Source organism: Pollicipes pollicipes, unplaced genomic scaffold (genome assembly GCF_011947565.3).
Source record: "Pollicipes pollicipes isolate AB1234 unplaced genomic scaffold, Ppol_2.1 Scaffold_6686;HRSCAF=7923_pilon_pilon_pilon, whole genome shotgun sequence".
In the NCBI taxonomy this organism is placed as follows: Eukaryota; Metazoa; Arthropoda; class Thecostraca; order Pollicipedomorpha; family Pollicipedidae; genus Pollicipes; species Pollicipes pollicipes.
Window position 1 is genome coordinate 22,715,606 of NW_023596921.1, and position 27,296 is coordinate 22,742,901.

Below are 27,296 nucleotides of genomic sequence, written 5' to 3' on the forward strand. Positions count from 1 at the left end.
ACCAGCCATTGACAGAAGTCATCCCTTACCCTCTGTTATCTGACGGAGGGCTAGGGCCGCTGTGCAAGGATAGCATGGATGATGTTTATGCTATAGCCTGGCGGTGATGGGTCTGGCGGTGATGGTGATGGGTGATGGGTGATGAGGAACTGATGTTCCTCATCACGTGCCGGACGGCGGGGACAGAAATGTGGAAAGATGCAGGGAGAGGGACTCCCCCTCTCGATGAAAGAATCCAGGAGCCGTTTCGCGGCCTGCAGAGGCTCATTGAATAGCGGCGACCATGCCCACTGGCGCGGCCGGCTGCATCCATTGATCTGGGCAGCAGATCGTATAGCCAGCCTCTTAACGGTGCTGATACTAGGCGCGCCGCGAGGATGTGGCTTAAATTGTATCCCAAGCCAAGCGGTCACGACAGCTTTGAACCTCTCCGAAATCATGGATAATCCCGGTCTATTAGCGCGTGCGTTATTTTTCTTTTCGTTGGCGTGCCGCGGCGACACGAACATCTGATATCTTGTCTGAATCTTATCATCATGATTGAAGTAGAGCGCAGAAGTAAGGTGCCTGCAAGTTTCCTTAATGTTGTTGCTTTTGTTCCGTGGCCCTCAAACATGCTCATGGGGCGTTTTTTTCGGCATGGACATGATTCAAGGGCGCTTGTTGTCCACCTTAAGAAATGAAGGTATGGCGTTCCCTAATATTTGAGCAAGGAAACCCGTGATTATAGTGCATGTTTCCGGCAAAAAACTTTTTTCCGGCAATATGTCACCAACAAAATACACATGTCCAGGACTCTCCGATAAAACCTTGTGCTTCTTCAGTCAAACGGCATAATTTTCGTGTTCATTAAGGAATAAGAAAACGTTTATTCTGAACTACCCGCTACGTGATAGCAAGAGACAGCCGTTACATATGTTAAGACCTCGCTCGTCCCGAGTTCCGGAAAACGCGTCCCACCGGCCATAACACGAAACTCTCGGACGGTTTTGTCTTTTGGCAGCTGTTGTACGCACGGTCTCATAAGGTTCCTCTCCTCCATAGGACCTTATGATTTTGACGTTGCCCTTCCCGGCTTTCGGTTGCGAGTGCGACTGGCGATCACTGAGATAGGCTCGCCAAGCACGCCAGGTATTTATGACATCAGCTGTTACTGCAAACACCATCTGTTCATTAGCAATCAGCACGCTTAAAGGTAGTGTTGCACATTTGTTAGATGTTTTAAACTGAAATAGCCGTCTCAAAGAATGTCTTTCGATGCGGCTCACAAGCCCTGCCCTTCTCAAAACCCAAAACCCTTGAGTTATTGCGCAACACGCCTGCGAGGATGGGCAGACTTTTTCAAGGTCCAGGCAGGCATTCATGATGTCTTAATAACGCCATGTAATTTCTGTCATTCCATTGGTCATACGGCAATCATGGCCAGAAAATGATTGCCAAGCCGTTCATATCTGACGTTCGTGGACACGATTCCCAGATATCGTGGCCGACAATTGGCTCTCAATCAATGTTGTGCAAGGTACGATGACGTAATTTAACGGCGATGTGTTGAGGGTTGTGTTACGAAATAGAGAAATTGCGTTGCCTAGAGCAGTACTTTTCACTTAAACTTTTACAGATAGTTCTAAGGGAGCTTTTTTCATCATGTCTGATGCTTGCTTGAATATCTGCAAATGCGAAACATTCCCTGTAGAGGGATAGGCTCTCAGGTCTGCTCCAAAGACAGTCACTGAAATGAGCGATCTTGGATCAGCAAGCACTTGTGATGCCATCCGAATGTACGCCGACATGGCTGCAAAGCAACATCCTGCTTTGCTTTGTGTTGGCATACTATTGGCACTTAATATATATATATATATATATATATATATATATATATTATCACTTATTATCCTAATTCATTTCCGACAGAACAAGAAACTTAGTCCACGCTACCCGTCTTTCCTGCCAGGGTGAGAGGCGGACGAAGCCATATAGTCTCTGCAGTTGAGTGCGTTCTAAAGCATCAAGGACTTGACAGCTTAAAATTTCTCTCCATAAGCTGCCACGGTCATTTGATAGAGCCCTTGAGACAACTCGTAGATGTATTCAATAAGCTGCACGCACAACTTCCATGTTCTACCAAAAATTGTTTTTGTTTCAACTGTGGACGGCCCAGCACCTTCTACCCAAACGAACGCCTGAATTCGCTGCAATGAACTATTTCGGTTTTTGCCACGCACCTTCAGATGAGCTCTCATCCCCAGCACATTAGGCCATGGCCCGAGAGTGTGTGGCGGATAAGATGCCTGCGATGTGGTCTAGGGCTGTTTTCTTTTATTGGGATGAGCTGTTACATGCCACCACACTGCTTAGCAAATCAGCCAAGCAGCCACAACTCAGAACGTTGTGGAACGTGACTGGAACGTATGCAAACTAACCACTCATTTTAACTGGTGATGGCCGAGTTCAGTCCACTAGCATGGACAAAACGTCAAAAACCCCTCTTTCCAATACAGTTTTAGAGCTTGAGTGGACGAATTCTCCAAAAAGGCTTTATATTTCAATTCAGATGCGCCTATATACCAACGCCTCTATCCAGTTACATTTTGACCTCTGAGTGGGATTGCTCCATTTGCTAAACAAATATCAACAGCACGTATTCATTGGATGACCCGTGATTAGCATGACATGTTTGCCAACAAAAACATTGTCTTCACGAATATGCTGCGCTCGGATGAGAGGGACCGGGGGGAAGACATGCAACCTAATCCTCCACATTTCTGATTTACTTAATTACCTGAGCACTGGCGACTATTGTCACTATGTCACTATCGACTCTCGTACCCTGTACCCTATACCCTGTAGGATTCCATTGGAAACATTCTTCAGAAGCACTTTGCCAGCTCATCAAAAATGATAACGGTTCGTGCAGGTCATCCAAGCCGTGCTTTTAAAGCGGCAGGTCTACGCGTTACGAACATATGGGGGGTAAAGCGTAGGAGTCCCATTGGTGTAACCTTATCAGGTTGTCAACAGACAGCGTTTTACCAATGTTGAAATATTTCGTTCTTGGAAGTTGCGCAGCTCCGCTTTCTTTCCAGCCTTCAGCTTTCCATCAACTGTGTTGAAATGCTTCATTCAGGAAAGTTGCGCAGCTCCACTTTCCTTCCAGCTTTCAGCCTCCTATCAACTGTGGCGCAACGTTTCATTCTCTGAAGTTCGGCGTTTCCTGACGTTGTCTTGCGAGTAGCGGTTACAACCGCTCCCGGCAGTGCTGCGGTCAAGTTCAAGAGTGTCTTCAGCGTAGCGCTGCGGCACGACTCGGCGCTCCGGCCCTGCCACCGCGGCCGGGCTGCGGGCGGCCTCCGTCACCACGCGTCACGCCCGCTGTCCACTCGTGACGTCACGTCACACGGATGACTGACTGCTGGCTGGGCGTGGTAAGGGGGGGGGGGCGGTAGCGTAGCGGTTAACGCATCAGCGTTAACCACTGCGCGTCTGGGAAAACAGGTGGGGGGGGGGGGGGGGTCGATTCCCCGCGTTGCCCGTCCTGCCTGCCAGGATGAGAGGCAGGCGGCGCCATATAGCCTCTGCAGCCGAGTGCGTCGTAAAGCCCCAATGACATGGAAGAGGCAGGGCCCGTCTCCTCTACGCACAGCAGGGCTCCGAGACCCTCTCGGGGACGGCAGGGAAAAGCGGGAAGTGCTGCCGTTCCCGTGCGCAGGCGGTTAGAGCGCGTGACGTCACACATCCTGCAGGGCGCACGCGGCGTGACGGGGTACGGGCGGAAACGCGCAGTGGTCTTGACGTCGCACTGGCCACGGGTCCGGCGGCCGGGCTGCGCGCGCGGCGAACTGGCCCTGACTACATGCCCGGAAGGTGCTCGATCGAAGTAGGCCCGCGTCTTGTTCCGAGGAGGCCGATAGGCTGCCTTCTTAACAAGCTACATACTAGCGAGTGTCGACGAATTTTCCTGTCTTGATTGCTCAGTTGTGCAAAGCTCCCATCTTCTCATTCACCCGCCATTGGCGGGTTGGGTTCGAGTCCCTTTAGACGTTTTCTATTTGTCTCTGACCTTGGCTGGATGGCCAGTGGCAGCCGGTGGCAGCGGTTGCGCTAAAGGGCAGGTGACGTCAGAAGGCAGGACGGACCGTGCCGGGCATTGAGGCACGTTAGACTTTCACCGCGGAATTCCGCCGTTGACCCGATATCTCGGCATCGGATACACGATTCAGGGCTCACACAGCGAGCAGTGCTTAGCGTGGGCGTTGATCCTGAAACCCATCCAATCCAAAGGGCAGGACCAAACCCTAATAAAATATAAAAAAGGATTGCACTAGGTACCGGCCCAAGCAAATACAGTTTACGCAGAGTGAGACTGGGGCACGGGCACTTCACCGCAGGAAAACGCCTCATCCGCCTCTGATTCCCAAGCAGATGTGAGATAATGTCCGCAGTGGCGTGGCCAGGATTTGGCCTAGCACGGGACCAAATCGAGGCAAGGGGGGTCCTTTCGGTCCAGGTTGTCCCACTTCGTCGCTGTAGTGGCCCTGCCTTCTTTCTCTGAGAGACGTTTTTATGCTCGGTATCCCATTGCGATGCCTCTAAGACACTTTTCCATGTTTTAAAGCCCTACTACGGCGTCTTAATCTGCCAAAAAGCACTGCGACCTTATACCGCAGTGGGTCCGCCACCTCCAGGAGGGGGGGGGGGGGGCCAAAACCCAAACCCAAAAGCCCCGTCCCCTCGGCTTATTGCAAAGCAGTCGCCTAATTCGAAGCCTATCGTAGCCAAGGACCTTGAAGTGTGTAAAACTTCGGTGCAGTCTACGAATATTGGCCTGGCGAAAGGATCGCACAGTTATGGAACCTGCCCTGAATTGTGCCCACCTATCTAACCGCACCCTTCGTGCTTTCGATCGCACCACGCTGTCTTCAACCGGTGAGCAAAGCATGCGCAACAAATAAGTCAAGCTTGACGATTGAACCTGATGAGGCTCAGCACAAATGTCTCTCAGTGTGGTGCTGTGCCACGAAGCCGGCGAAAACGAACTACGTGTCCGAGATAACGCCCGCATGACCGTCTCACTCGCGGCGCCTGGTCACGACATGGTCTTTGAAGCCGCTACAGGGATTTACGTGCGGCTTTGAGATGATGCAGCACGTATAGCACTGGTTTGGTTTGCGGGTTCAGGTCCGGCATGGTGGCCTGTGACGTTGGTGGGTTGTAAATGAATTGTTTTCGGACGTGCCTAGCATTTCACAGCGATGTAGTGTGAATGTGTTTTGCTTCATTTTGTCTTTGGATGGCTCGCCGCTACAGGAAATTGCTGGCTACCGTAAGCGGCTTTTCAAAACGATGTTTTGATGGATGGACTCTCATGCAGATGGATGATTCGTTAGAGTAGATATCATGCGGGTGGGTGATTCGTTCGAGTAGTTTTGCAGCGAATCGTCTCTTGCAGGCGAGGCACCCACCGCGCCGTGATCTTGGCATTTAGTACACTGTGTAGCAATACAGTCTCAACCGTTGTGTAGTTCATAGCCTTACATTTTAGCTCATGTGGTATAGGGATGAGCTGAGTCGGTGTCAGATATTCTAGCAACTATTGTAGCAGTTTTATTGATCATGCAATGGAGCAATTGATCTGCCTTATAGGATAAATCATTTGTGTACGTATCAGCTCAAATACTTATTCTAACAGTGCCAATTAACCAGTTAACCAGTTAACCAAACACATGAGATTGGCGAATAAAAACCGCGTTACCGCCGTCAGCAGTATGGTTGCTAGTGGTGCATGACGCGGTACAGTGCTTATCAAAGCATGCATGCCTCGTATGAGCTTACGGCCTCTCGGATGGCTTCACTTCTGCACTTGACGGCTCAATGGCCCTTTCCATTGTCATGCGCGCCGGGCCAACACGCAACGATGTGTGAACTGTGTGAACTGTGTGAACGGGGAAGCGTCGGTGGGATCCATCGAACGCGGTCACGGCGGGCTCTTCCTGGCCGCCTGTTGCCTCGCGGATCCGGGGCCGTTTCAAGGCTTCGGGATCGCCTCGAGGTGGTCTTGAACATTACAGTCGCTGACGGGTGGTTAGACTGTTTAGACCGGGGACGACATCCGGCAGCATTCGGCGCCCGTCCCTGGTTCGCTGGGCTCGCTACTGCAGCCATGCCATTTGTTGTTGAGACAATAGATGCGGTCTTGTGCCGCTTGCTTGATCCGATGTGTTGCCTCTGTTCCCACTCACACGGCCGTGCTGATCGTCACGTGAGCCTCTGTTCCCACTCACACGGCCGTGCTGATCGTCACGTGAGCCTCTGTTCCCACTCACACGGCCGTGCTGATCGCCACGTGAGCCTCTGTTCCCACTCACACGGCCGTGCTGATCGTCACGTGAGGCTCTATTCCCACTCACACGGCCGTGCTGATCGTCACGTGAGCCTCTGTTCCCACTCACACGGCCGTGCTGATCGCCACGTGAGCCTCTGTTCCCACTCACACGGCCGTGCTGATCGTCACGTGAGGCTCTATTCCCACTCACACGGCCGTGCTGATCGTCACGTGAGCCTCTGTTCCCACTCACACGGCCGTGCTGATCGTCACGTGAAGCTCTGTTCCCACTCACACGGCCGTGCTGATCGCCACGTGAGCCTCTGTTCCCACTCACACGGCCGTGCTGATCGTCACGTGAGCCTCTGTTCCCACTCACACGGCCGTGCTAATCGTCACGTGAGCTTCACGAGTAAAATTCCTTTGTGACCATCGATCGATGTGAAATTGGTGAATCTCAAAGCCGGATGTGAAGCGCTTCCTATATGTCTCGTGTGCGACCACTTACTCCTGTATGCGATGATGGATGCTCTGATTAGTTGTGGGAAAGGAAAATAGTGCCTTTGTGTGAAAAGAGTGTGCTACTAGGGTACGAAGCTGGGTAAAGACAATTATCGGTACAAAAACACACTGTTCAGTTCGTGACTCGTGGCTACGCTGCAAACATGAAAACAATCGTATTTGGGGCAGCGGTGGTCAAAACGAGAACACGTCAGACATGCCATCAATGGTTTTCGACACTTCAACGAATGTCAGGTTTGTAAATATAAAAAAGTAATAAAAATTGGGTATATCTTAATAAAGCACAAGCTGGTCAACACAGTCCAAAACGCATGGACATGTAACTGCTTAATTTAGTTTGTTTAACAACTGAACCAAGAACATCTTCGAGCGCATTTAGTCGCAAATCATAGTGGTGCCTTTCAGGAATCAACCAATGTTTCTGCCAACAAATCCTGATTTTCAGGGTTGGAATCCCCGTTTCCACGATAAGAACATTCGCAAGCTGTGAACCTCCTGCTCGTTTTCGGAGCGGAATCCTTGGCTGTTATGGGTATGGATATACTGATAAATGTATGTGGTCCGTTATGCATCTCGCGGCGAGTTACATCCGTGTGATTCGCGTGCGGGCTCAGCGGCCGCTGCCCGCGCCGTACGCTGATCTCGCCATGGATAGCCGCGGACACCGGACCTTCGCGCCGCACGTGCATATCCCAGCTACCGAAGATGAAGTCCTGCTGATGTGCCAGTCATGCCGGTGTGCAGCCACATCTGGTTATTGCTCGGTGCTCTGGACAGCTGTGAGGCCGCCGCGCCAAATACAGCAGCCGGTGGGCCGCGTCGGTTCGCAGGCCCTATCGGTACAAATACAGCAGCCGGTGGGCCGCGTCGGTTCGCAGGCCCTATCGGTACAAATACGGCAGCCGGTGGACCGCGTCGGTTCGCAGGCCCTATCGGTACCTAGGGGCTCTATCAATCTCCGTATCAGCGCCCCTCGATTCCCACGCGCAGATAGGCGTCGGTGCCGACATGCTCCCGCCCCGCCGTGTGAGACTCAGTGCCTGGTGCGGTCCGGCTTCGACGGCCGTGAGGCGGCTCGACCTTCAGACGCTGCCGGTCGCCGCGGAAGACGGCTGGGGCCTGTCTAAGCACGGCATCCTGTAGGTGAGCTGGACTTTGCAACATGCTAATATGCAGGCATCCGATAGAGCTGAAACATCCTGTGGACGCTCTCGGCGACACTGGGTCAGGGGGGCCGATCAGAAGCATTTCACTTGAGTGTCCTTGTACAGATACAATCACGGAACCTCGAACGATGCACCGGGAAGGTTGCTAATGCGAAGGTCATATTTAATAAGAAAAAACACACAGGAATATATATATACATATATATACATATATATATATACATATATATATATATATATATATATATATATATATATATACAGGTATATATATATATATACAGGAATACATATATATATATATATATATATATATATATATAATTATGAAGCACTTCTTTTAGAAGTGTTGAAAACAACCAGCCGGAGACCAGTTAGGGGTTTTAAGAGTGAGGAGAACTAGAAGTTAGGAGCGCAGGAAACTGTGCAGGATTGGAGAGGGGTCCAGAGGCGCTTCGAGTCTTATCTTTCTATCCACCAACGCAAGCCCGACAGAGCCGCGGGAGGCCCATTGCCGATTTGCTGTCGATTTAACCGTTTTTGGTTGCTTGGAATGCTGTGTGTTGGCTGTTGGAGTTAGTCATTTTTCGTCGCCTGATTGGCTCGAAAGCGGCCCCATGTGGTGGGGGTGAAACCTGACGGACCAATTGGCCTGACCCTCGGATTAGGGTGGGTGGTCAGGCCCGCTGGCGGCGGCGAATACATGGACGCGGATGCTAGGAGTGTCGTGGAGAGTAGGTGAATGTGGTGGTGTGTACAATGTGCACTTGGGTTTTTACATCGCGCCCGAAGTTTAACATGCGCTGTGTACAGTACATTCAGCCTCATCGCATCTAAAGCTGCAACTTGATATGCGACATCGCACACCGATTATAAGCCTGAAGACCCAGCATCTCCGTAGGCTTGGGTCTAAATGAACTAGTTAGTAATACATCAAGCACGCGTGTAGTCAAATGAACGGTTTGGCAAATTCAGACGCTATACAATAAGTAGTGTCATTACATACTGATTTTATAGCAAATCTTTGCGTTCGGAAATCAAAATGAGGACACACAATTTTCAGCGTCCTATGTCATGTGGTGCAGGATAGTACAAGTGATGTTAGTTTTAGGGTAGGCTTTGCTTGATACGAGTGCGAATGCAGCTTATACTGATGTATGAGTTACACACCATCTGGCCAAAGCTGTTGACGACAAATGAGTGCAGATTTGGGCGGTTCGGATTTCCCTCCGGATTAGAATGCCGTCGGGAAGAACCGTTCATTGTTGTGTTTGTGTCACAATATTTTAGGATTATTCGTGAGTTCCAGGTTGTGACCAACAAAGTATAAGCGAGATGTGCTTTTATTTCGGCGAAGTCAGGGATGTGGTTTCGCGAAATCATTTGGGGGGGGGAGACGGGGGCCTAAACATTAAAAATGACAAACTTGATTCTCAAAGAAGGGCAACAAAGGGGTTTCTCCAGATTTCACCCATTTTCTTCTCAAAGTCGGGAAGCTGAAGCCCAAGCTGTCGGAGCTGGAGTGCTGCCCCCCCGCCCCCCCCCCCCTCCACGACAGCTGAATAGGAAAACACACCCCTGGGTGAAATGCTACCATGCTGTCTATTGTGATTTATATGCTATTCCCCAACAGGAAAGAAACTATCTAGAGGCCGAGCCAATGTCCAAACACGGTATTATTTAAAACACTCTATAATACTCAACAAAGACACTCATACACTCGTCGATAAATCACACAAGAAGAAGAGCCCTTCATAAAGACGTTTCATGGCTGCGGCCGGCCCGTCTGGACGGCTGGCCCAGCCTGGACAGCCGGCCAGCGTGGACAGCCAGCCCACCTGGACGGCCCGCCCGCCTGGACAGCCGGCCAGCCTGGACAGCCTGCCCACCTGGACAGCCGGCCCGCCTGGACAGCCGGCCCGCCTGGACAGCCGGCCCACTTGGACGGCCGGCCCACCTGGACAGCCTGCCCGCCTGGACAGCCGGCCAGCCTGGACAGCCGGCCCGCCTGGACAGCCGGCCCGCCTGGACAGCCGGCCCCGCTGGCCGGCGCTCAGTGCCCTCGAAACGGATGCCAAGTGTGAACCCCTTGCTTACCTACCGCTGAGCTCGGGCCGGGTGACGGGGCAAGGGACCTCCGTAATTACCGGAGAGAACCCCAAACACGACCAGTGATACATCAGGTAGTGACGGGTGAAAAGAGGGCTCACCTCAGGACACAAATCTGCGACAGGGAACACACGAGCTTGCCCAAATGGCCGCAGCAGTGAATCGGTTAAAGCTGAATTCACCCATCCTTGCCACGGCGCTTGGGCGGACCGGAAATAGCACGGAATTGTGGGAAGCGATGGAAAGATGAAGAGATTAGCAAGGAGTTTAGCGCCGCTGTGCGCTATTTTGTTGGAACGGAAGTGATGACCACACTATTGACATGTCTTTTTATTTCGCTCCTTCAAAGCCAACCGGTTTGGAGAGGGGGACGGGAAGGGAAGGGGGGAGGGGGAGGAGGGCGGAGGCACCAAGTGGTCGGATCGTCTTTCGACGGGGCAGCGGACGGACACTCCCGTCGTGTTCCCGGAGCGGCCCGCGGCGACCGGAGCGCTGAAGCGGGGATGGGGGAGGGGCTATGCGCCGCCTGGAGACCTTCGGCTGGCGGAGACGGGGCGGCGCCGGCCGCCGCCTTATAAGCCCTCCATCTCGGCGCCACTGGCTTAGTTCAGTGCCAAGACATCGCGAGATCGCACCGTACTCGCAGCAGCATCGCAGGACCGCAGAGCCAGCGCTGACTGCACAGCCAGGACAAGGACGCCGGCTGCACTGAAGTTTGAGGGGCGGCAGGGCGGAGGGCCCGGTGGCCCGGCGCGGGCCAGCGCCAACATGACGATGAACCTGTCGGAGCTGCGCGAGTCGCTAGCGGTGGCCGAGCAGCTGGCCAAACAGTCGATGAGCAGACGCCAGCACCCAAGTGCCGTGCTCGGCGGCGACGACAAGGCCGCTTACATCCCACCCAAGCAGCTGCTGCTCTACATCGTCAGGTGAGCCAGCGGCTGGCGCGCGCTGACCAAGCGCCGACCAGCGCACCGCCGCCAGCACGCGCCTGTCCTGGCTAACGGCTAGCGCGCGCTGACCAAGCGCCGACCAGCGCACCGCCGCCAGCACGCGCCTGGCCTGGCTGACGGCTAGCGCGCGCTGACCAAGCGCCGACCAGCGCACCGCCGCCAGCGTGCGCCTGTCCTGGCTAACGGCTAGCGCGCGCTGACCAAGCGCCGACCAGCGCACCGCCGCCAGCACGCGCCTGTCCTGGCTGGTGTCCTCGCCGGCGTCGGCGTTCACCGTCCATACATGGCGTTTGCTTCCGATCTCGTTTGTCTGCACTGGTTCATTCCTACGTTGCGCGCGTGCTCGGGTCGTCAGGCGGTCCTTGAATTGCGGAATTCACATTGGGCCAGATGGATACGGTGAACACAAAGTTGGTCAAAACCCTCGACATCATCTTGGATGGTCTGGATAATGTTTGTTGCAACATGTTATTTGCGACATTTAAGCGAGCGGAGCCTGCAAAGGCGGTTTGCACAATACAGCTGTCAACGTGATGGTTCTCAGTCAACGTTGAAGCCTTCCATCAACGAAAATACTGCAAATGACATCTTAATTCGCACCGTGGTAACCATGGTGGGTAACACTCAACCAACGCAGTGCAAATTTGGCACGAATTGCCCCACGGTCTCACCGCATTTTGCGCGAAGAACCGAAAGAGATCCAGTCAGTACTGTGCCCACGTAAGCGCGAATGATAAGAAATTGGTACCTGTCTCTTTTGGCTATGAGACCTGATCCTACCCACGTAAACGACTCGCCATCTCTAGATCACGGTCTTCGACTAAGGAGTGTACGTGCACAGACGTGTGCGTGAATGACTGATCCGTATTTGATCCGCTTAAAAAGCTCCATAGTGGTTAGATATGGCGCAGGGAACTGTAAGTGGATTTGGTGCAAGGTACTGGTTTGTAGTCAGTCCTACTCTAAGCAGTCCTTGACGCTCTTTTCTAAGTCAGCTGACCTTCATGTTTGTGAACGTAACACGTGTGACGTCATTTAAGTTTGCAATGCCTTCACGTGAACCTAAATAGCTTAGAAGCGAACAACAAACCCGCAAGATGTCCCGCATGTCGAGCGGAGGGCCAATGACAGAGACGATGTCATCAGCATATAAAGACATGATGGGAACCCAAGGAACCGGAGCTAGACTTCTTAGGAGCCCATGTGAGTGGGCATGACCTCCAGCAATGTCGGTCTTTCATAACAGTTAAGCGGACAACAAATCACAGTTTCATGGAAGGATTGATACGAGGTATTGGTCCCACCGATGAAACATTTGCTCAGATTATTGTCCTCGTTTAGTGTGAGTATGTGCAATCACATTTGTATCGTGTATACATACAGTGTACATACTGACACATCAGACGAGGACGAAAGTCCAAACAATCTTTCATCAGTGAGACAGCAAAATAATTGGTGTTGCTTTCACGCGCTAATTCATAAACATCATCGCCTTGAAATGGACCTCTGATGCACCAAGCCGGTCCGGTCTTCTTCGCCGGCCAAGGCGACAGCCTCGCACTGAGTGACTTTTGCAGTGATTGTGAGGTGACCGGAGCCGGACAGAAACCAAAGCTACATCAGACGGCCACTGGTCGCAGTGTGCTGGGCCGCACGGCTGTTTGCTTTTCCCTGTCCTGCCTCCCTCGGTTTGGATTCCAGTGACTTGCACTCGCGGTGTTGTTGCCAGATGGCCCATTGATCGTTGTCCGGACCGGATGCTGGTACCACCGTAGGCGGAACGGTGCTGAGCCGGCTGAGTAGCTTGTAGGCGTCACATTTGAATACATCAAGCAATTCGTCATGGCGGAGTCCGCCTCGATCGCCGATACCTCGTGTTAATCCTTTAAAGCGCCCTCAAACTAGCGAACCCTTGGTTCGTGCTCGAATGCGCATGACCTGCTCGGGGCGGTGACACGTATTTGTGCTGTTGCGACCGCACATTGTTAGTTTAATTATGCTGATGTCATTTCGATGTGACTCTGGAACCCCGGTCCAAATCTGAGTCTGGTCTCAAACCGTGCTGTACGGCGTTCTCCGAACTGGCAAATTTGATCTTTCCCATGACAGTCGAACAGTGAACGATAGAAGTCGGCCATACTGTCATCCTGATGAAAACCACACCTGATAAAATAAAGTATGATAGCCGGATGTTAATCAGTGTTATCTAAACATGAAACGGTACGGAACCGCCGTCGGTGATTTCAAATGTGTTGTCTGGTGACGAGCTTGACGGCCGGACCAGGACAGCCCATCGAGTTGAAAACTTTCTCATAATTCAAGACTATCGAAAGAAGAGGCCCTGAAAACCTGAAACGTCTTTGTTGAAGCCCGCAGCGGACTGGATTAGTCCTGCGGTGTTGTCCTCCAATTGATCCGCTCCACCGGATTGAAAGCGGCTCGCATTGACACATGCCAAACATAGAATCTGGACCGAATTTTGATTTGACTCTCATTTACCTAACCAATAATGAATATCTAACGGGTATGTAAACAGAAACCAACGCTTAGTCTGAAACACTTGACAGCAATCATAATTTATCTGCCCGCAAAAAAGCATCTGCCAAACAACCCAGCGGTATGAACGAAATACTCTATTTTCACTTGAGCAGCCCAATGGGTTCAGTGAGCCAACAGTTACAATATTTGACGTGGAAAGACTTGTGGAAGCCAGTCACAAACAAGACCGCACCTAATCAAGAACTTTCAAAAAAGGACAAGAACAAGGATCAGCGTTCTGCGCACAAAGCTCATCTGCACTGCTGCGCTTTGCAGACAAGCCGCCGCGATATAGCTCCGTAAATTATTCAATTTGTGTATCTGGCGCAGTACATCCTCTGCGGCTGTTTCGGAGCCTGAACCATGGCAGCTACCAGAGCCTGGCTGTAACTAATTATACAGTATGTCCCAACATTCAACCCTCACTGTACAACGTCACATCATCCGTGAAATCGCTTCCTTTGCATAGTGGCCTCGTGGATATCACGGCAAAATGTGTCCAGTCATGCTCGTTGCCTCTTACGCCTCCGTTGCTGGATAGACCGCTTTCCGATTGCAGCGGTGGAATCTGTTTCCTTGACGACGGTGTCTATCTGTGACGGACTTATCTCGTAATTCGCCCCGCTAAGTTCGGAAATATATATTTTTAGGTGGAGGTTCCGTTTGAGTGCGTGCAGCTTTGTGGATGCCAGTAAAATATATCTGCAGTCATTTCACAATATCCTTTATGACCCTCCGTCGCTTGGATCTAGTCCATGGGCTGTGGTAGTGGTAAGAATACGCATCCTTGATGCATGAGACACCATATATATTCTTTCCGCCTATTCTAATTGTGGTAGATCTAATAGTAAGATAGAATCTAATAAGATGGTGCCAAAAGCCGAATTGCCAAAAGAAGGTGCTCAACCGGTTCTTAAACTTAACACGACGTTAAGAGTATGATGTAGCATTCTTCTGCCGCTCTATGCGTCGTCAAGCTAGTATGCCGAATTATACCACAGCGCACCATTAGCGGCCTTTTGCAGCGTAGGATGAGGGAGTTGATAACAGGTGGGATTTGCTGGCAAGTAGATCATGCCTTAAAAATACACGGAATGAAGTCCGTCGGGCTTGGAAACCCCACGGGCATGACTAACAATCGCATGATAATATTTTCCTTTTCATGTGTTTAGGTAGCGGATGTGCATGTTTAGCGCCCGCGCACAAATTACAAGGGACTTTGCTGCCATGTTCTTGCGTTCGTGGGCGGCTTCGGGAGCCGTGCCTTAACTCATGAATAAAAGCAAATAACTATTTCTCACGCTATCAAAATTTTCCTTGTAGATTCAAAAGTGCAAACACAGTTGGCTCGCACCTTCTCCACCTGTGACAGCGATCCAGGATGAGTAAACTGAGACAAGATGGAGCGTTCCGGCGTTACGCAGCACGGGCAATGCACGGGCAATGCACGGGGCAATGCACGGGCAATGCACGGCAATGCAGCTCTCGGGACGGCCAGCTGGCTGTTATCGACCATGGTGTGTTATTGACACCGCCTGCTGCCTGGCACGTTTTGCCGTCAGATAAACCTGACGTGTATTTATGCCAGCCACATCGTCCCCTGCCGCACCATGCCCCGCCATATCATACCCCGCTACATCATGCCATGTCACATCATGCCCTGCCATACTTTTCAATGCAGAGCGGTCCAATGACATGTCTTCAGCTTAAGTCAAACTTGTTCAAACCAATGATATACTCATTTTATGACGTCTGTCAATGACAGATTGCCTCGCACTAAGCATTTGAATTCAGCAGTATTTCTATCTATATCCGTACAGTGCCGGTAGAAAGTCTTTGATAAAAAGAGGTCGGGTTACAAAGCATGTCTTTCTGTACAGCGTCGCAGGGTTAAGGCTGTTTTTTATCAAATTTGAGAAAGGCTGTCTGCCTCCCTGCCCGCCCGTTGTCTACCGCACCTGAATTAGTACACTTAAATATCGTAGCAAGCATATGATCAAAACAACTCGATTTAGACCTGAAAACTCCACGACCTCACTCCGACCGTAGGCCTATGTGCATACGATACTCAAGTGTCTGAATCGCAAGCTCTGGGTTACCACGTCAGGGTTCTAGTATTGCTCGTGCTAAAAGTAGTAAAAAAATCTGCGGAACTAGTGTTGGTCGGCTCTTTGTTTAACTGGACGGGCAGCACAGTGTCTGTGGCTCACCAGGCCATGACAGTACCCAATGGTCCGCCAACACAGCCACCTGCTGGACAGTGTCTGTGGCTCACCAGGTCATGACAGTACCCAGGGGTCCGCCAATACAGCCACCTGCTGGACAGTGTCTGTGGCTCACCAGGTCATGACAGTACCCGGGGGTCCGCCAATACAGCCACCTGCTGGACAGTGTCTGTGGCTCACCAGGTCATGACAGTACCCGGGAGTCCGCCAATACAGCCACCTGCTGGACAGTGTCTGTGGCTCACCAGGTCATGACAGTACCCAGGAGTCCGCCAATACAGCCACCTGCTGGACAGTGTCTGTGGCTCACCAGGCCATGACAGTACCCGGGGGTTCGCCAATACAGCCACCTGCTGGACAGTGTCTGTGGCTCACCAGGTCATGACAGTACCCAGGAGTCCGCCAATACAGCCACCTGCTGGACAGTGTCTGTGGCTCACCAGGTCATGACAGTACCCAGGGGTCCGCCAATACAGCCACCTGCTGGACAGTGTCTGTGGCTCACCAGGTCATGACAGTACCCAGGGGTCCGCCAATACAGCCACCTGCTGGACAGTGTCTGTGGCTCACCAGGTCATGACAGTACCCAGGGGTCCGCCAATACAGCCACCTGCTGGACAGTGTCTGTGGCTCACCAGGTCATGACAGTACCCAGGGGTCCGCCAATACAGCCACCTGCTGGACAGTGTCTGTGGCTCACCAGGTCATGACAGTACCCAGGAGTCCGCCAATACAGCCACCTGCTGGACAGTGTCTGTGGCTCACCAGGTCATGACAGTACCCGGGGGTCCGCCAATACAGCCACCTGCTGGACAGTGTCTGTGGCTCACCAGGTCATGATAGTACCCAGGGGTCCGCCAACACAGCCACCTGCTGGACAGTGTCTGTGGCTCACCAGGTCATGACAGCACCCAGGGGTCCGCCAATACAGCCACCTGCTGGACAGTGTCTGTGGCTCACCAGGTCATGATAGTACCCAGGAGTCCGCCAACACAGCCACCTGCTGGACAGTGTCTGTGGCTCACCAGGTCATGACAGCACCCAGGGGTCCGCCAATACAGCCACCTGCTGGACAGTGTCTGTGGCTCACCAGGTCATGATAGTACCCAGGAGTCCGCCAATACAGCCACCTGCTGGACAGTGTCTGTGGCTCACCAGGTCATGATAGTACCCAGGGGTTCGCCAATACAGCCACCTGCTGGACAGTGTCTGTGGCTCACCAGGTCATGATAGTACCCAGGGGTTCGCCAATACAGCCACCTGCTGGACAGTGTCTGTGGCTCACCAGGCCATGATAGTACCCAGGGGTTCGCCAATACAGCCACCTGCTGGACAGTGTCTGTGGCTCACCAGGTCATGACAGTACCCAGGAGTCCGCCAATACAGCCACCTGCTGGACAGTGTCTGTGGCTCACCAGGTCATGATAGTACCCAGGAGTCCGCCAATACAGCCACCTGCTGGACAGTGTCTGTGGCTCACCAGGTCATGACAGTACCCAGGAGTCCGCCAATACAGCCACCTGCTGGACAGTGTCTGTGGCTCACCAGGTCATGACAGTACCCGGGGGTCCGCCAATACAGCCACCTGCTGGACAGTGTCTGTGGCTCACCAGGCCATGACAGTACCCAGGAGTCCGCCAACACAGCCACCTGCTGGACAGTGTCTGTGGCTCACCAGGCCATGACAGTACCCAGGGGTCCGCCAATACAGCCACCTGCTGGAAACTGATGAGACAACGTCCAATTTTGCGCCTTCTTTCGAACGTCTCTAATGAAGTCTCGTGTTGATGGAGTGACAAATATTGATAGAAGCAGCGCAAAATCTGGAAATGAATCAATCACGAAGAATGACGATGAATGTGTTATTTTGTCACATGTTATTCATGTGGTGTTGCTGAGCTGCCCCAAATGCTGAAGCGTCGCGTCGCGGTGTGAATGCGAGTGAAGTGTGAGTGTCGCATGGTGCTGTGAATGCCAAGCCGCCGCATTTACAGGCGTCGACGGTGTGCCAAACCAAAAGCCGGTGTTCTTTATAGTGCTAGGGCGTAATCCGCAGTAATGCCCAAACATGTAAATGTATTGATTTCTCGATTAAACATTACGGCTGTTAAGTGCAAGTGCAAGCGATGGACTATGACCACACAGCTCTGACCATCTCTCGTTCGCTTCAACTCACCCATTTACTCAAATCATCTGTTGTCCATTCATCATCAGCTGTGTCAAATAATCTGTAAAATCACGCTGTTTTAAGGTACCCTGCAAAAACGTAACATCAGAAAAAAAACAATGAAACCCTCCACGTGTCTAGGCCACGAGGGCCATTGCTTACTTGAACTTCGCCTTCACTTTCGTCGTAGTGCTTGCATGGCTTGGGGCTTTCTTGAATTGGCGCCCGACGCTATCCAACATGCCAAGTGAATATTTGTGTTTTCCAAATATAGTTTTTGACTGCAAGCGATTAGCGACAGCTGATAAAACGCAGCATATTCATTTAGATTAGGCCAAGTCAGTACAAAGATCTGTCACGAAGCCGGCTAAAAGATTCTGTTCTTGTGTGTGTGTGAACCTTCAAAATTTTAAACTGTATTCGGCACCATAATAGGCCGTTAAAATGATATCCTCAACAGTGTACGGCGATACACAAAGCACCGACTTGCTTAGTCAAGTCGGTGCTTCGCATCATAAGATCTAGAGCGGCGTCGGCAAGGCGCACCCACATTTCGTCTCCGCTTGCTCCTTGCGAATCAAGTTTGCCGACCGATGTATCTGAGCTTTCAAGGCACCTTACTCAACTGCTTATATTAAAGGCACGCGTCACAGGCCAGCGTCATAGGATACGCCAGGCGATTCGGCAACGACATCACATGACTGATGTATCGATCAGGGGCGACAGCGGTGTATTTTTAGAGCAGACGACGTCACTGTTGTCCGATGAAATGACCGAGGTAAACATTGCTGCCCGAAGCATAGCTGAGAGCAGCTATGCCGCTTTGGTGTCATATCAGAGGGCTGCAGTGACGTCATCAAGGTCAGCAATATACCGCCGTTCCCGCTGATCAACGCGTCATGCAGTTTGTGACATAGGTCTGAATCTGAGAAATGGAGTGATGTGATTCTGAAGCTGTTTTCAGCTGGGGCTTGAACATTGCGTTTGGTAAACGCCAACGAACGCTTGGTTAACAACGGGCAGGCTCCATAAACTGGTCAGTTGACTCAGAGCACAGTTGCAGACATGGAGCAGCTGTGCGCCCCAGATCGGTACAATTTTGTCCTCAGGGCAGCATGCGAGAGGACGAGTAGCAGTGCCTTCTTTGCGCATAGAACAGCTGAAACTTTATTTTCGCTGATGCCGTCATCGATGCATTCATTTACAACAACGTTTTACCAATATCGGACAAACTCTAACCTGCCTCAGTACTTGTGCAGATACGAAGTGGGCGTGCTAAGTGTTTAATCGAAATCATCTCCGTACAATAATGAGTCACGGTTTCGTCGTTAATCAATATGCATATTTATTACATTTGTTGTCACAGACTGTGCTGTGTCCAAACGTATAAATACAATGTATACATTTTTATACTGTGGTGTAATGTACAAACATTGTACATTTCTTCTCCGTGAGCAAGAGCCTTGACCGAAAATTCATTCAACATATGTCTTACCGAATTACTCAACCGTATATTACTTTAAGGTAGTCAATATAATTCAAATGAGCATTTGACAGGTGCTAAGCGAAGCATGGCATAAGAAACGCACGGGGTATAGCACAAAGTTCGCCAGTTCTCTCGCCTGAACTGTACAAAACTTAACCGGGCCCAGCAGCTGACGCTGATGGCGCAACCACATCCATATGAACTGTGACAGTATCTATCTACAGACAATATTGATTGTCTAACCAGGGCATCATGCACCACCCCATGCCTAACGCACCAAGGGATGCTAAAGGCGACTGGCGTGGGCGAAAGTTGGGACCAGCAGCGAAACATGCGATGCGCGGCAAATCAGAGGAGCCTATCGCAGGGCGGAATTCCAGAACCCCATGAGATCCTAAGACCAGATTTGGGGAAAATGCGGTTTTTTGGTGTAAGCAGAAAAGGCAGAACACCTGTCGCGGGGGTCGTGTGTCAGCTGTCACGTGAGACCGAGGGATACTCGTCACGGATCGCAGGCGCATCTCATTCTAGTGCTCTGTGGTCTAGCGCCCTGCATTTCATCGTCACTGAGCTCGCACGCGCAGAAAGCTGCAGGGGTTTGTGCGCCCGCTGCGTGAAATACAACTGTGACGTCAGCGATACAGAAGTCATCCACGTGGTAATTTCCAGTCTGTTGGACCGCGGCTTTCTTTCTGACGAAGCTTGCTCTGCAGAGGCTGTCCCGTTGTCAGCCACTCCAAGGCTCAAGCAAGTCGCGCGCAAAACCGAGTGGGTTCGTTCGCTGCTGTTCGCTGCTGATGGCGCTGACAGGTGGAGCACTGCGAATCGCGGTCACAGGTGACCGCCGAGCCTCGCTTCGAACAACATTGAGCGACGCGGCGCGCGGGAACAACACAGTGACAAAGGGTCTGGGTCTTGACCCCCGAACCCGGGTCAGGGCCCGCCGACCCTCCCCAATTCGAACAACTGGCAAGGGCCCGCTGCAGATTCCGCCGATGGCACGTGGCGTGCACGCTTCTGTGCGCCGCACTGTGCCGCCTGCCTGCCCAGCGGAAGGGTGTCGCCCTGGCCACCTCAGCCCGCGTCCTCAAGCTAGGCACCTGTTGGGGCATTCTCAGGTGTCGAATGCGTCTTCAACCAGCGGGTCTAGCTGGACTCTTTCTTGCGGGCCGTTTGGGACAAGAAATGGACTTACCGTTTTGGGAAGAGGTGCACAGAAGGACGCTCGCAAAACGTAAACTTTCCCAATGCCTCACAAGGTGAGTGCGGTCATGCAAAAATCGAGGCTAGCAGCAGGCTAGCGTCGGCACTTTCCATTATTTGCTAACAGACTCGACAAATAGGGGTTTTCACTTCGTTTCGTGTTCGTGTTTTGCCGGGCCATTAGCCGGACGACCGGTTGTACAACGGTACTGGATCCGGTGCGTTTAGATCGATATTCGTGTAGCGCCGGCACAAGGCTCTGGAATAGCCCTCATCGCTGCTAGATATGTAGTTGTTGCAAAACCTGATGCAACGATCAATTTAACGCATCCCTCCACTTCCTCACAGGCACGTCTGCCCTTCATCCGACATGCTTCTACCAGGGCTTATCAGGAGAGAGAGTTTTGACTGAGATGAAAGGGGGTTGGGGAGTTGCAGTCATCTTTCCCGCAGTTCATCGAATCCCAATATTAAACTTACATTATCGTGATTAACACTAAGGCAGGTTATCGCAAGCATACATCTGAAATGCGTATTCAAAAGCACGAGTTTTCCATGCCTACCCATTCCGTGTTCACGAAACCATCTTTAAAAATTTGGTAGCCCTCACTCTCTGTAGTGCAATAGGCCGAGAATTCCTTGTGCAGCCATTCATGGCGCTTTCGCTACAACTGCTGACGCAAGCTGTAAGATATCCACGGCCCGATAAACCACAGCAGCTGTAAATAAACCATCGTGTGCTCGTCCGGACTTGCCCTGGGGTCTCGGGGATTGCCTGCCTCACGTTCGTCGGACTCTGCATGGTGCCACGGGGATGGGTGGTGGGCTTTAGCTGTGCGCTTGCTGCATTAACAGCAAATGACCTAATTTCGACGGAAGGTTATGCGTGAGGGTACTGGATTCCGTGTTTAAGGAACAGAATATTGCCACGCGGTTGCGTCGTTCATGTTTGGAAGGTGAATGGCGGACACGCCCAATTTGCTCATGAGATGTGATGTGTCTGTTTAGATTTTGCATTGTTTTCATTTTCTGAAGTTAGACCTAACACCCGCCAAGGTTTGGACCTAAAGAAACAGTCCTTTGCGTGAACAAAGCTCAATTGTTATCCATTTTATGTTGATGTTTGTGATCCAGTTGTGGTATATGATAATGTGATTGGACTGTTTGTGGCTGCAAAGATGACAAAGCATGTCATAATACATACAGTTTTCAGTGTTTCATAATTTAATGTGTTTTATTTTGCCCTCAGGATGGGTAGTTTCACGTCAGCTCCAAAAATTCTGAACCCGGACAGTGAAGATGATGATGTTACCTTCCCAGTGGCACATATGTCACCACAGGAAATGGAACAGCATTGTCAGCAGCAGCTGGCTGGCCAGCCACAGCTCTTAACACGTGACTTCATAGTTTACAACCAGCCAACTGATGACCACAACCAGATCCGCATCATGCAGTGGAATGCCCTGTCACAAAGTAAGCTGTGGTCAGGTTTTTGTATGTTGTGCTTAGCTGATGGGAACAGTCAAAGTCAAACCATCTGGGTACAGCCTCTACACCCTTTCATATTGTGACATGTGTCTTTCTCTTTGGCAGTCTGTTTTTTAGGTTGTCGGGTGTTGATGCAAGACTTCCCAAACAATTTTATAATTTTTACAAAGTATCACCATTGATTCACTCAAGTTTGGTTCACAGCAGGTTTTATAAGCTGCCTAGCACAAAGTCAGTCCATTGGTCAGTGCTGCTAATTTGAGATAAGCCCACATGGAAGCAGGTCATATTTCCATTTCACTTGTAACTGGTAATTCTTCATACATGATGCCTTGCATGTAGCCTTTATATCCATGGTCCTCAGAAAATGTCATGCTCAAATCATGTGTAGCATATGACAGAATCCCAAGCTTAATGGTCCTACTCCATAGTTTGGTAAGGTAGCTCAATTTACCAAGCATTGTTCAATCCACAGTGATTTTGCTACCATTCCCATGCCAGGCACCATGATCTTATGCCAGATATTCCCCAGAAGCTGGAGCTAACAGATCACCCTTCCCTTTGGTTACCCCATTATGGGAACAATAAACCTCCTGATTGGCACATCTAACCGGAGTCGTCGCGTCCGTTCGCAGCACTGGGCGTGCACAACGACAACTTCACCCAGTGCCCGGCCAGCGCGCTGGAGTGGTGCACGCGCCGCTACCGTCTCGCGGAGGAGGTCAGCCACTACGCGCCCGACGTCCTCTGTCTCCAGGTGGGTGTCGGGGCCTGGCGCGCCGCCGAGCGGCCGACTCGGGCGGCGGACGCCATCGGTCTGCCCGGCATCGCGTCCGGATACCGTTGTTTTCTTAGGAGGTGACTGGTTTAGCTGGTTTGCAAAATAACGGAAACACGGGGATGCAATGTTGGACGATTGAAGAGTGACCACCTCACTTTGAAGTCGCACATTTGCAACATATGCGTGGGGTTTCCATTGTTCGTGATGCAGCGAATAGCATCACAACGCCGCAAGCACGATGTGTGGCTGGAAATTTCCTTATTCTTTGACGAGGTCATGGTGATGGACAAAGGTCTGAGGTGGCTTCGTGGCTTGCCCTGTCTACTTTTACAACTTGTGGCATAGCCTTGCTGGGACTGGTTATGATGATGCTATCATATGCGAATTCTTTGGATAGACTATGGAGAAACTGCGGATAATAATTTATCACTCCCATCGGAGAAATGTTCTGCTTCCCAATAAATGCATAATTTTGTTGGAAATGCTGACTTCTGTGCTGATGGTGAAGCTTCAATGGATTTATTTTATGGAAAAGAGATCAGTTGGTATTTTTGTTGAACACTCAAACATTTTTATTCCATGAAACAGTTTTTCAACCACAAAAACCCTAAACGCCACGACTATACTGTGATGAATGAGATGATGAATGATGTGATGAATGAGATTGACATGATAATGAACTTGGAAAAAGAGAGATGACAAAAGAATCTGGTGATTATATCTTATTTTTTGCACGCATTCAACCGGAACCGCATTCAACCGCATTCAACCCAATCCCAGTTGGCATCTCCAAGTGACTGCCCCATAAGCATCCTCTTATTTGGTGATAATTTGGCTGTTGACTGCAGCGCGTCTGTTTCACAGGAGATCGATCACTTCAAGTTCTTCCAGAAGGCGCTCGGCACTATGGGCTACTCGGGTATATTCTTTCCCAAGCCGGACTCCCCCTGCATCTATATCAAGGGCAACAACGGGCCGGACGGATGCGCGCTCTTCTTCAACACCGAGCGCTTTGAGCTGGTCAAGGCCGAGACGCGCGTCATCGAGGTCTGGAAGGTGCAGAGCAATCAGGTGAGACGTCAGCGAACGGTGTTGGCCGAGGTCTGGAAGGTGCAGAGCAACCAGGTGAGACGCCAGCGAACGGTGCCTTGGAGGTCTAGAAGATGGAGAGCAATCAGGGGAGACGCCAGCGAACGGTGCCTTCGAGGTCTGGAAGGTGCAGAGCAATCAGGTGAGACGTCAGCGAACGGTGTCGGTCGAGGTCTGGAAGGTGCAGAGCAACCAGGTGAGACGTCAGCGAACGGTGTCGATCGAGGTCTGGAAGGTGCAGAGCAACCAGGTGAGACGTCAACGAACGGTGTTGGCCGAGGTCTAGAAGGTGGAGAACAATCAGGTGAGACGTCAGCGAACGGTGTCGGACGCGCGGGGCACGGGCGGGTGGAGCGGCTGCGAACAAACCCTGTTTGCAGATGCACACTGGTGTATGGCGAGCGTTTGTAATGCGTTCGGAACAGCGTGTTGTGGGGGAGGGGAAGGGGGGTAGGGCAGACTTGTGCTCGGCTCAGGCTGAATCTTGAATCGGCCCACGAGCCGACCGTTTTGGGGTGAGCCGCGAGCTGAGTCGGCTCGTCAGGAAAAATGCCGGTTCAAGCCGTAGACTGAATCACGTCCTTTGTAAATCGCATCAGCTGAATTGCGAGCCGATCATTGGCCACAATTTCGTGTCAGTGATCCATATGGATCAAATTAAAGTGGTAGCATGAGGAAGCAGAATACGCCCCAAAGAAAGCAGCAAAATAGTTAAGAACATTAAAATAGACAGCACGCAGCAATAACTAAAAAGCTTCTTACAATCTTAGCTCAACATTTGTTATTGTGATTTATAAGCAGCAAGCACAGTCTTGTTTGTTCGGATCCTGAAGTTTGCCAACCCTCAGCCAGGTACCAAAGGATATTACATGACACAGGCGCGTTATGCTCCTATATCCTATGCTAAAATCAGTGAAAGGTTGTATGCTTCCCATGCAATCCAAGGGCGGGTCATATTTTTAATTGTCAATTATTACAACAGTTAACTGATTCACACCTGACCCCCCTCCCCCCATTCACTACTTGAACTGCTGTAAGCATGTTATTGCTTATGCTATATGAAATAGACAGCAAGTCTGCATCGCATTCCATTTAACTAATGGGTCCGGATCATAGCTGTCCGGAACATTGTACTAGCCTAGAGCTAAGACATGCGATAGCTAGTTGGCAACAGGTTACAGGGAAGGTGTTGTTTGCTGCACTGCTTTTGGTGGGTTCAAGCTACAAACTTGCTTCCAGGCCATTTGTGTCTATCTTTCCTGTCATGATTTATATATATATATATATATATATATATATATATATATACGCATGAATTAGTCAAATAGCTCGTGAGTCATAAAACATTTAGCCGGAACTTAATCAGATCTTTGATTTCACAATTACGTGAATCATGAACCAAATAACGGACGTGATCAGTCTAAGCTTAGCTGAATTTAAAACAAAATGGAACGGCTATTAGCCATGAATTGAATCGGATCCCAAAATCTGTAAGCCGATCCTGAGCCAGCTTAAAGCATTGGGTCGAACACAAGTCTGGGGGGGGGGGGGAGGAGGGGTAAGGTAAGAGAGTATCAGTGACCGCGGAGTTAGAAAACCTCTGGCGGTGGGTGGTAGGTTCAGACTCTGGCGGAAATTGAGCCCTTCACTGGCCTTATGTCTGGAATACTGGAAAACCTGGCGAGCGGAGCCGCATGTGCATGTTGGGGTTGTCTGGGAGTGCTGCTCAGCTGGCCGCGCGTCTGAGCCTGTCACAGCCGGACTACCTGATCCTTCCTTTTGTCTCGCTGTATTTGAGCTCTTCGGTATGGGATCAGTCACTGACGCCGTCCCGCGACGATCCCGGCTCTGGGACCCATCCCGCGCTCGTGGTCTGCATCGTCGCCTAACACCGCCGCCCGCCGGCAGGTGGTGGTGCTCGCGATCCTCCGCGACCGCCGCTCGGGCCAGGAGCTGTGCGCCGTCACCACGCACCTGAAGGCGCGCTCCGGCGCCCTGCTCAGCGCCATCCGCAGCGAGCAGGGCAAGGACCTGATGGCGTTCGTGGCGGCGCACTGCGGCGAGCGGCCGGTCGTCGTCTGCGGCGACTTCAACGCCGAGCCGTCGGAGCCGGTGTACAGTGCGATGACGGAGGAGGCATGGCCGGCGCTGACGTCGGCGCAGCGCCAGGCCACCGGCGCCGAGGCCACCTACACCACCTGGAAGATCCGCGCCACGGGCGAGGTGCGTCAGACCCTCGACTACGTGTTCCTGTCGCGCGGCCGGTTCAGCGTGGACGCGCTGCTGCCGCCCCCTAGCGGCCAGCGGCTGGGTGAGAGCCGGGCACCCTGCCTCACCTACCCCAGCGACCACTTCTCGCTGGTGGCCGACGTCAGCCTGCTGCCCTCCTAGCCGGCCTGACGCCCAATGTCAACCCTTCTCGCCGAAGACGGGTGTTCGCTGAGGCATTCAGCCCGTGGATGGCAGTGTTGGATTCGTATGCTTTCTGCTCTTGTGCGATTTGATCTGAGTATTTCACGATGGTGATGCCCGCTTCTTTGTGGTCTTTTCATGGTCTCTGTCCGTTTGTGCGGTGTGAAAATGTGACTGAAAACGTAGCTTTTTGTCTTCTTATCAGAAGAGTTAACCAGGTTTTTGGCATCGTATTCGAGGCCTCGTCGGGCGAATCTTTTTATGAGCAGCGGTTTGACTTTTGTGTAACCATCTAAGCAACGACATAAGCTCAGGAGGTGCACGTTTCGATGCAGTGTGCGTGTGTGCGTATGACATGTAAATTATGAGCGGATGCCTTATTTATGCTAGCATGCCTGTGGACTCGTATCGGTATGGTATCGGTATGGTATGTGTGTGTATTCGGAGGTTCGCATTACGTCTTACGGTTACCGCGAACCGCATCACGAGAATCTGTTGAGAGGCTTTGTGTAGCTTCGTTCGGTTCTAGCTGGCATTGTCCCACACCACTTCAGAGTACAACAGTGCTGTCAGGTGGCCCGGCTGCGACCCGCACGCGCGTTCGCGCACCGCTTTTGTTACGCAGCCGCGCCGGTTCGGCCCCTCAAAGACGCCACCTATCTGATTCTGCAGCGCCGTCGCGGCGGGGCGCCGGGGCATTGTCGACCAACCAAGCCTAGTCGCTCACCCGCAGTCAGTATTACAATGGCGTGTTGTCGGCGGCGGCCGCGCGGCCGCACCGCTCGCCGTCGGCGACCTGACGCAGCCCGCTCTCGCGCCGACCCGGAAGAGGCGGCGCCGC

The 27,296-nt window shown here is 51.7% G+C and overlaps 1 protein-coding gene across 3 annotated transcripts in view; it reads left to right on the forward strand.

The window, feature by feature from the left end:
• Positions 1-27,296, forward strand: part of cu (NADP/NADPH phosphatase nocturnin) — a 48,813-nt gene extending 21,517 nt beyond the window's left edge. The window contains exons 1-5 of one of the 3 annotated variants that reach the window (XM_037232249.1): positions 10,710-11,042; positions 21,935-22,158; positions 22,809-22,930; positions 23,819-24,025; positions 25,952-27,296. In XM_037232249.1, coding sequence (XP_037088144.1) covers positions 10,885-11,042; positions 21,935-22,158; positions 22,809-22,930; positions 23,819-24,025; positions 25,952-26,434 — 1,194 coding nt within the window. In that variant the 5' untranslated portion in view covers positions 10,710-10,884 and the 3' untranslated portion in view covers positions 26,435-27,296. Of the gene's footprint in view, positions 1-10,709; positions 11,043-20,695; positions 21,642-21,934; positions 22,159-22,808; positions 22,931-23,818; positions 24,026-25,951 lie in introns of those variants that run through there. The other 2 variants (XM_037232250.1, XM_037232251.1) reach the window with 2 other exon arrangements.